At 36.2% G+C, this 10,608-nt stretch overlaps 2 protein-coding genes across 2 annotated transcripts; one reads left to right on the top strand and one right to left on the bottom strand.

The window, feature by feature from the left end:
• The first annotated feature begins 7,086 nt into the window (after positions 1 to 7,086).
• Positions 7,087 to 8,169, top strand: LOC132785734 (uncharacterized). Its single transcript, XM_060791962.1, has 4 exons — positions 7,087 to 7,475; positions 7,539 to 7,638; positions 7,695 to 7,745; positions 7,827 to 8,169. The coding sequence occupies exons 1-4, from the start codon at positions 7,201 to 7,203 to the stop codon at positions 7,908 to 7,910; spliced, it is 510 nt and encodes a 169-aa protein (XP_060647945.1). The 5' UTR covers positions 7,087 to 7,200; the 3' UTR covers positions 7,911 to 8,169.
• Positions 8,170 to 8,243: 74 nt separating this feature from the next.
• On the bottom strand, positions 8,244 to 10,280 carry LOC132785733 (inhibitor of growth protein 2). Its single transcript, XM_060791961.1, has 3 exons — positions 9,911 to 10,280; positions 8,899 to 9,815; positions 8,244 to 8,841 (listed from the first exon to the last, which is right to left on the bottom strand). The coding sequence occupies exons 1-3, from the start codon at positions 10,041 to 10,043 to the stop codon at positions 8,635 to 8,637; spliced, it is 1,257 nt and encodes a 418-aa protein (XP_060647944.1). The 5' UTR covers positions 10,044 to 10,280; the 3' UTR covers positions 8,244 to 8,634.
• Positions 10,281 to 10,608: the final 328 nt, after the last annotated feature.

The raw sequence follows: 10,608 nt of genomic DNA, 5'->3' as shown, positions 1-10,608 counted from the left end.
AGAATAGATTAGTGGCAAATGTTCAGCTAGGAAATACCCTAGCTTGATTTATATTGCGCTTCAGCATTACAAGTGCTCTCAGCTCTCTGCATTTCAGAGTGCTTGTAAGCGTAGTTCCGCTCACATAACACTAGAGATATATTATTCCAGTTGGTATTTTATTACCAGACAATGCGATCTATTGTTTCAGCCAAAACAACTGTTGGAAATTAATATGGGTCAGGCTTTTTCTTTGTCATCAACTTAAATAGATGACTGTGGAAATGCAGTCCTCACTTTCTTTTTTCCAATATTGAGGAAGACAGAGTCATAGACCCGGTTAAAGTAGTATGTTCCCATTAAGTTGTAAAAAATATGGCTTTTGAAATGCAAATTATATAATTATGATAAGTGCACTTAACACTCAATTGTTTCGTTTGTTAAAGATGTATATATTTCTACAATTTTTAAAAATATTAATATTAATGAAATGACTTTAAAAATAATTTACCATAAAATCGATTAGAGAGATGTCAACCTCCCTTTTCACTTTCTTAACAAAAAAAAAGGCCAACAATTAAGAAAATATAATTTATTAGCGATCTTTTGTGATGGACGAATGAAGAGCACTATTAATGGATTCACCAATCAGCGATAGTGTATAAAACTGTGCGGGGTTTCCGAATCTTAATCACCTTCATTCATTGGTGGGGATGTTGGGATGACGAATAAGGTGTTGCTGGTATGCCGAAACGCCTAAATCGCCTGAAACGCTGTGCAGATTAATCATAGAGGCCCACAACAAAGGTGTATAAATGCGAAATGCGAAATACGAATAAGAGTACGAGAGTATTGCATTGGGATACATTGTGGATTCTTTTGCGGCAACCGTTGATCCGCTGTCACTTGTCAGTCAAAACAGCCAAGGCATTAAACGACCTATCACAGAAGTTTAAAAATAGATTATATCGCCGTCTTAGCCAAGACGTAACATGTAACACACCATCCAACCAGCCAGCCAGCCAGTCAGCCAGAAAGTCAGAAAGTCAGCCAGCCTGTTGTCAGGCTTAATTCTTAATTCTGATTATTGTTGAGTGTTGAGATGGCAGCCGGTTAGATACTTTTGCATAAGACAGCAAAATGTTCGCAACATGTCAAAACTTGTATGGCTTTTAAATGACGATCGTCTGAAGATCCCCACAAAGGCTTACAATTAATTAAAATTTGTTTACTCAAAATTCTATTAACAGCTTACACTTCAATGTCAATAATAACAAATCGATTTAAAGATATTTCTGCAGACTTCAAGTATTTTATACAACTTCCTGATATTATTGACAAATTATGCACTGTTCATTATTTTGAATCTGTTGAAGAGTATAACAATGTTCGTGTTACATTTTTAATTAAATTTTCTCTTTGCTCTGACGTATTTACGTATGAGAAATGTCGTTTACTTATACAGAAATATTTGCGGCTTTGCTGAGTTTTCGCTTAAACGCTCGTTTTATCTACACTTTTTTATCTAGTACTTACTTTGTAAACAAACAAATAATAAGCTACCAAACAACAGACAAAACATTTATTAAGATGCGCATATATACTTCCACAAAATTATGTAAATACCTGTTCTCATTAACTGTAATCGAGAAATTACGGAAAAATAGCAAAAAGTAAGAGTTTTGTGATCGAAAGCGACAAGCTGCTTGAATGAAAAACGTTCTACGACATAAATTATATTTGGGAGAGTTAATAATTACGTTGAATACAAAGAAAAAATATAATTTTCATAAATAATTACGCCATAACAAACACATACTAAGCAATGAGCTATTGAACGTTAAAAGCACATCTTATGCATTTAATACACGCTAAATCACAATAGTCACAGCCGTAATATAATTATATTATTATTATAATTTTTTACCTTAGGCTTACCTGAGCTAAGTTCGTCTCACATGTAATCCAATCGCCTAGTTCAAGTGCGCTTTGGCTTTGAAAGAGAACGATAAAATAGCAGTTCTCAGACGCGACAATTTTTAACTGCATTGATTTGCTACAAAATGGCAATTCAATAGAAGTAAATCGCAAATATTTGTAAATATCAGAAGAGTCATACATATGGAACAACGCATTTAAAATTACTAAATCTAAGTACTAGTCATCTTTGAAGCCGCAGCACCACAAATAAATGATTAAATGAAGTGAATGATTAAAAAAAAGCCAGAGACCTTGAAGCTTATAAAGTTAAAATACACATTTGCTTCTAGAAACCAAATAAGGAATAAATATATTGGCGCAAAAATTAGTGCAGAATAATTTTTATATTTAGAAGATTAAATTTCAAAGCTTCTAACCTTATTAAGAGTTAATTTCGATGCTGAATCAAAAGATAGAAGAAGGGACATACGTATCTTAGATACATATTCAGAAAATCACTTTTACTTATCATAAACCAATTCCAAATTTATCTATAAAGAGCTGTCAATCTTAGATTAAATCGTTTACCACATTTTGACTTTAGTTTGAAATTGAATTTATCTTCCATTAATAGAATGCATTCAAATTAAATTCATAAAGATGAAGCCTTACATAGGCCTCTGATATTTGGCATCTACAATCTAAGTAGAGTATTAAATCTTCGGCATTTTAATATGATAGCAGTTCCTTCTTGTTTTGTAGTTGAGCAAAGATTGAGCAAATTTGATTAATTAGCGAATTCAGCCATGCAATCTGCTTCACTTTGAGTGCCATTTGGGCAACGTTTCACTTTTGATTTTCGATTAGACCCACTCAGAGTTGTACTTTCACGACCTTTCCTCAATGGTGACCTCTAGGTTCAAACAATTCAACGTTTAAACGATGGAGCACACTCAAAGTACGAGTAATGCACAACATTCAATTAGTCTATTTCAGATTTGTCTGCCAAATGCTGTTTATGTTTTTTTTTCCTCCAATTTTTTCGTTGTGTTGCTTGTTTGTTGCCTAAACAATAATGCGGAACTTGACTTGATTTTAGTTTTTATGAAAATTATCAAATTTTTTCCCCATAGTTTCGTTTGCTACACAAAACGTAAAGAAAAGGAAAAGCGTTATTGTGTTTTTGTCTGATGAAAATCGAAAGATAATGCAACAACAGGAAGATGCCAAAAATGTTCAACACACATCAGAGCAAAAGGCTTTGAACACTTGTAAATTGTCTTTGATGATCGCAGATTAAACGTGAGATTGTTTGATAATTATCTTTTTGTTGAATGTTCGTTTAAGCCAAGTGACATATGAACCAAGTTTCATATGGTTAGCCAAGAGATATCTGTATTATAAATCAGCAATTAGCTTTCGATTGCAATATGGCCGAGTCTGAATTGTTGGCTTTGACCAGGCTTGGGAATAGGCTCTTCAGCTTTAATCACCACTTCCTAAAATCATAAATGCAATTGCAACTCTTTTGCCAGGCAGTTTTCATTAGGTTTTTGCACCAGCTTTCTTTACAGGCGGACAGTTTTTTGTGTGGGCGCAACTGCAACTAACTGCTGACGAGGTCGTGAGTATCTATCAACTGGGTCTGGGTCTGCTATATGTACTATATGCGGTGGCAGACACGGTTTTATCGCCGCTCTTGGCGCTGTTTATGTGTAGCTAACATGTACCAGACGGCATATACGCCTAGTTAAACGAGTAATTCTATTTAAATTTGAGACTTTTAGGGTGATTTAAAAAAAAAAATCGAAAAGAAAATCTACAACTTTTGGCGACCTACCAACAATAAAACAATACTTGTCTCTTTAGGAAATTACTATTATGTAGAAATAAAAACTTGGTATGAAATTATAAAGATTATTTGAAATTATTGTTTTAAGGATTACATTAGAATCATTGTCTTCTACTGCTATAAAATATTATAAGATAATCTATACTACACTGTTTTGGAAATTAATATGTCGGAATAAAAATGTGTCAAATATTTTTAGTAACTACTCTAACATTTGCAAAAGATTGATATATTATTATATATGTTAACAAATAATATTTCTTTAAATATCAATTGCATAAATACAGATTTTTCTTAGTCAACCTTTTTTGTTAGTTCTTGGCCAATTCTCAAGTGGATGCTACTGAAATGTATGTCCAATTATCATTCAAGTCAAATTCTATTTCTAATGTTGGCAGCTTACATTTTAGAGGGTATTTAGAGAAGAGCATGGCAAAGCTGTGTACGATTGCCACATAAATCTGATAAGCAGTTAGGAGAGTATTAGAGAGCAACAAGATACACAAGTCAAAGCTTAGCTTGCGCCAATGCAAATGCATCAACGTAAAGCCGAAATACAACTGGCCAGACCAAACCGGGCCTGACTTTTGAGTGTTACTATACCAGCAGTGTAAAGTCCCTCTGTCTCCCTCTCCCTTGGCCCACTGTGCAGTGTAGCACTAACTAAAGTCTGATCATTGCTTCACCCATTGATGCTAGAGTGCTTGGTGGTTTGGTGCCTAGTTGCCTGCTTGTTGACTAGCCCCTAGCCCTGGGAGTCTCTGGAGTCGCTGGAGTCGCTCACTCTCTCGGCATCGCACCGCATCACTGTCGCGACGTAACATGCAACATTACATGCCTATAATTTGTTTTCACACAGCAGGACGTTTTCACTCCATAAGACATCAGAAAGAGGTCTTAAATGGTCACATTACTGCCATTGCCAACAGCGTTCAAATGGCAACAACTTGCACATAAATACGTTATAACTCGTACGTACGTCTGTCCGACTGTCTGTCTGTTTGTATAGGATGAATATGCAAATGTATCTGTGAGTATAAAAATGTTAATGCCCGTGGCAAACGATGCGGCAAACGGTGGCTGGCATCAGGGAGATATTTGATTTTCTTGTTGAATGGATGTGGTGTAAATTGCCAGTTTGCCAGTCGCATTTATCACAGTTATGTTTTTTGGAAACAATTAGCCTATGGATTTGCAATAAAAAATGGGTTACTTAAGTCACAGATTAAGTGAACGCATTCAAGTTATTGCCCCAAAGGGAGTCTTACAGATGAATCACACGAAAGTTGAAAGTGGCATCAACAACAAAAACAACAACGAAAGATCAGGTAAACTTGCCACAGATAAGCTGGGCACAAGCTGCAGTTTAGACTTTGCGTCAGTTGACTCAAAAGGCAGCATTATTTAAGAGTTAATAAGTAAATACTGAATATTAAAATTGAAATTATTTTGTGTTCCTTTCTATAAGAGTTAATAATGGAAAGCCAACTGGGAGCTTACTAAACAAGCATGCCACAGTACTCGTATTCGTATTCATATTCGTATTCGTACAGCAGCCAACGAGCAGTCAACAGCCTGAAAATGTATCTTCAAAATACACTTATGCTGCCTTTTTACGGCATATCTTTTACTTCTTTTGCCTGCACTTGAGCATCTGAGCATTCGTACTGCTGCCGAAGCTGCTTTTCGTCTCTTGTTGTTGTTTGATTTTTTTCTTCTTCGATTTTTTGTTGTTGTGTTTTTCGCTTTTTTGTTTTGTTTGGTTCTTTTTTTGGCCGCCTTTTTATTTTTGTAAATGAAATGAAATCGAAATATGGGTCGGCGGCACTCGCCGCTCTGACTGTAAGTATTATTGCCGTACCCAAAAGTACCATGATCTTTCTGCCATTCAGACAGTCAGCCAGCCAGCCAGCATGAGAGCATGAACTCAAAACACAATTCCATCTCACATTGGCGAACGTACCAAATAAATATCACCATATTGAACTCTATACTTTCAATACACAAATTTATGGATAAACCTCTTCTTCGCTTAACAGTACTTGAACTTATTCAAACGAATATCGTACGTATGTAGGTAGATCTATTCATCTATTATTTTTGAGCACTTTCGTTTGTTTATCTAACCGCGCAAAATTGGCAAATTTGAATTTGTCGAACAAATCATTATTATTATTTATTACAGAGAAATAATATAGCTGCATTAATTATACGCACCTCACGCATTAACACATTTTCAATAATTTCGCGAACTTTCACAGAGCTGATTATTAAATATCACAAAACATTAAGGATGCTTTCGTATATCGGGATACAAAATGAAATCAAACAGAGTTTTGTCCGCGACACCACCCGAAGTACGACCGTTGTCAATCGCGTTCGATTGCACTCTATTACAATTCTTTCTTTACAGCAGCTACTGCTGACGTCTATCGATAATTTTGCCGGCTCTTTTACTACAGCACTGGAAAAACAATGAACTTCTGTTGAAATTCAAATTCGTAACTGTAATGTGCAAGAATCAACAGTTTGATATTATCAATGGAAATTATTTATTTTATTTTATAATTATCACATTAAGTAAATGTAATGAATCAATAATTTATACAACGATGCGAAGTAATGAAAGCTTTCCCAGCATCTTTGTTTACTGTTAATAACAGTCCATATGTTAATGTAAACAGTGCTACTGTTAAGGTTATTAATTTTTATGTAAATTGATATTATTTAATTTCTAAGAAAAACACTGAAATGTCGAAAAAAAATAAACTATTTGAAGCACTTCAAGCAATACAACCTAATTTCGAACGCGTATAAATATTTTTTCCCGAAATCTTACTGCATATAAATTTTTAAACTGAGCATCGATTCTTGTGCGATGTATCGATTTGTTAATAACCATAATGTTGTACAATTTTTTTAAATTTATTTTTCAGTGGTTTAAATACCATAAAATTCTATTAAAATCATTGAAACTATTAAATATGTTCTTAAACCTCGTCAAATATATATAAATTAAATTTATTACGCCTAAACGCTGTGAACAACGTACCATCCGTATTTCATAGAATATTATTTTGGTGAATGTGGTCTCACTTATTATGTTGGGAAGAAATTCTATTTCGCGTTTTAATGTTTTATACGTAAACAAATTTAAAAAAAAAATTATTAATTGAAACAATGCTTTGGAACCACTTTAGGAAACAAACACAGTAACAAAAATTAGACACTTTCAAATGTTGCGCTCATTGTAGTGTTACCAAGTCAACTAATTATTTTAAAAAATGCAGTATATTTTCTAAGTGATATATATTTAGCACAGCTCTTGGTCACATTAACAGCCTGGGCGTTGACAACATCAAGCAAACATTCATTAGGCTGGCGTCGCGTTTGCATCTGAAATATTTATTTACAAATATTAATAAAAACAACGACATACTCCAATCAAAATGGTCGTGTTGAGTTCTTGCTGGTCACCCATAATTTGGTCAAATAATGTTCGCACAGGCAGCTATTGCGTTGCTGGTTACACGGCCGCATTAAGTGTGGTAATGATTACATTAATCAGTTATATGCTTCTGGGAGGAGAATCTGGACAATTGTATTCGCCGTTGTTTGAGACGGACATCAGATCATCGATGCCAATAGCAGGTGGTTTCTTTATTATTTATTTCCTCTTAATTATACTGGCCTCTTATCTGGTGTGCTATGGCATTAAAATCAAGTAAGTTTTCTAACTTAGCCCAACAATCAAAATCATAATTCACACTTTTCTAATTGTTTACAGTACACGAGGTTGGTTGTTGCCTTGGTTATTCTTGATTGGCCTCGCGATTCTCTTTCAATTCTGTTGGAGTCTTTGGTTGATTGGAGGTTACTATATTTACGTAAGTAAATTTAAAGATTGGAGTAAACTCTGTGCTTCAATATATATTTCTTGCAGCTGGAACAAACCTTTTCAGCGCTCTTGAACTTCGTGTGGAACGCATATAATGTAAGTGAATCAATGAAGATTTGAAACTGAATAAATAATTGAATTTAAAAACTTTTGAATTTAAAAACTTTTGTATTTCAGATTTACTGCTGGCTTGTTGTGTTCTCGCAATACCAAATCTTCTTGGCGATTCAGAATCCAAACATCGAATTGCTAATGCCATAGAGTCAGTTTACAACGCCAGTAACTCGTCCATTATCGAATATTTTTCATATTTTACTTTTAACACATTTTGGCTAGTTAAACAAACAGCAAATCCGTCCATAGCCAATTTGACAACAATGGCATTCCACTCACACCAGACGTGTCTTCTACCCTAAATATACTTTAAATATAAATGACAATTATACACATATCTAAGAATTATACAAGACGAAACGAATATTTATATATAAATACAAATTACTATTTTATTGTAAAATTATTTTACATGTCCGACTTCAAAACTAATCTAAGGTTTATTAATAATTTGGGTTTTTTTGATCAATTTGTAGGCTATTTATAACTGGGTGTCCTTAGTGTGTCCGTCTCTTAAATGATTAAATCCAATTTAGCTATGAGCCTTTCTTTTTAATTAACAATCCCACATACTCTACTACATTTTGACATTTAGAATGAATGTTAATGTTTATTAAATGTAAGCTTATACAATAAGGTAGCGTAAATGTTTATACAAATACTTGAAATCAAAATCAGCAACCTCTCTAATCACTGTGTATAGTGTGTGTGCAAGGGGCAAGGGGACCAAATAAACAATAAGAGTAATAGAGGGGAGAGAAAGCAGAGTTAATGTAACTACAATATTTAAGAAGCGAATAATTTACATAGTTTGGGGGGGGATTTAATATCTAATTGTGTTCAACACAAAACTGTAATTAACAACATTGTTTTAAGTTTTCTCCTCCTTCTCCTTATTATAGCGCTCGAGTTCCTTGAGGAATTGCGCCTTCGGCTTCATGACATTGGGTCGCTCTCCACGACAATTGGGACAGAACCATTTGCCCTTCGGTTTGAGCACCAGTGACACGCATGAAAAGTGGAACCACTCGATAGGGCACAAATCGTTATCGCAGAGTATCATTTCGCCAAAGGATATCTGAATGATAAATAATAACATAAATAATGTTTCTAGCTGCTGGCTAATATAACTCACCTGATTACACACGCAATACGTTGGCTCATCCGGATCAATAGGCTCGGGTGGAGGCGTTTCCTCTCGTGCATTTGCCGTTGTATTCGAAGCGCCACCGCCACGTACTTTACGCTTCTTCTTCTTACTCGAACTGCCGCCGGCGTTGCCAGCACCTCCTGCAGCACCACCAGCAATTCCTCCACTTGACATTTGTACATGACTCTTGCGCTGTCCAACACCGCTAATGGAACCTTTACGATCACTGCTGTGTCCATTTCCACTGCTGCCCGCTTCGTTCGCTGACGTCGATTCGTTGCCGCCCATTTCCGTGGAGCTGCCATTGTTGACCAAGCTCTCATTGCGTCGACGCGAACGTTTGCTTCCCGAACGCTGCAGATCGTTGCCACCACCACCGCAATAGTTTCCATTGAGGCTGTTGCCACCATTGCCCAGGTGCTGCCCTGAGCGATCATATGTTGGCGTTGAGTTGCCACCATTCCCACTCATAACGCCCGACGCTGAGGCTACACCTACGCCACCAAATGGCACAGCACCGTAGTGATCCTTGCCCAAGGAATTGCCGCCCGAGTTGCCCAGTCCACTGCTATTCAATCCGCTGTTCGCAGCGCTGTTGCCTTGATCACACATGGGACTTTGGAGGCGTTGTAGCTTCGAGGGTGGACCATCGTCTAGCAGCATGTAGGGATCACGTTCATCTTTCAGGTCGAGATTCTGTTGATCAGTGTCAAGTTGCCGCACCTTGGAATCAATGATCTCCTGTAAATGATTCACAATCTGCATTTTCTCGTCACCCAACTCTTGCGCCTGTATGAGACTTTGATGCATTCGGCTAATGGAGCGAGAACGCCGATTGGTGTCCGTTGAGTTCTGCTGCGACACATAGAGGTCATAGTAGTGGTCCACATCACGTATTAAACCTATTTTAGAAGGCACGCAGAGAAGGAGAGAGAGGTTAGGTGGCATACATATTTTGGAAATGGCCGCCATTTTCCCCCCCAAAATGTGTGTTTACCTCGGTATTGGACATCGATATCACGAATTCTGGACAACTGGCGTTGTACATCGTCGGGCAGATTCTCTACGGAATCTAGATAGTTGTCCACATAAGTGGCTGAATTGATGGCCTCCGATTCGGATGCAATCATTATTGGGTTTCGTTGCTCCGACTCCGTCGACTCCACTAGCTCTGACTTCGACCACTTCCGACAGTATTTATGCTGCGACAACGTTCATAGCTGACAAACTGTTTGAAATTACGAGTATATCTGTGTATATGTCAATCGGATTATTAAATTTAGCAGCGCAAATATTAAGTTCCAATTTTTTGTAAGATGTTGCGACTGTACGCTTGTATTTGTGTGTGTGCGTGTGTATAATTTATGTGTTGGAAAACAACTACCGAGGGGGGAGAGATTGCAATTGTATTCGATTGTGTGTGTGAGATTGCAGTGCTGGAAAACATTTGCTGGTTGTTTTCATGTTAACTGGTTCGAGCTTTTCATATGAAATAAGTTTTTTTTTATCAAATTTTCTTAAAAAAAAAAAAGAAATTGCACAACAAATTATTTACGGGATATTACAATATATTTAATCGTCAACTATAATTCTTATTGTACAAAAACGGCTGATAATAGCATGGCTAACATATGTTGTTAATGGTGAGTTGCTGTTAACAGTGTCATCGATAATAATTAAGAAACTCACTGTAAA

This window comes from Drosophila nasuta, chromosome 2R, assembly GCF_023558535.2.
Source record: "Drosophila nasuta strain 15112-1781.00 chromosome 2R, ASM2355853v1, whole genome shotgun sequence".
Classification (NCBI taxonomy): domain Eukaryota; kingdom Metazoa; phylum Arthropoda; class Insecta; order Diptera; family Drosophilidae; genus Drosophila; species Drosophila nasuta.
The sequence above is the reverse complement of the archived record's forward strand: the minus strand, read 5'-3'. Positions and strand labels throughout refer to the sequence as shown.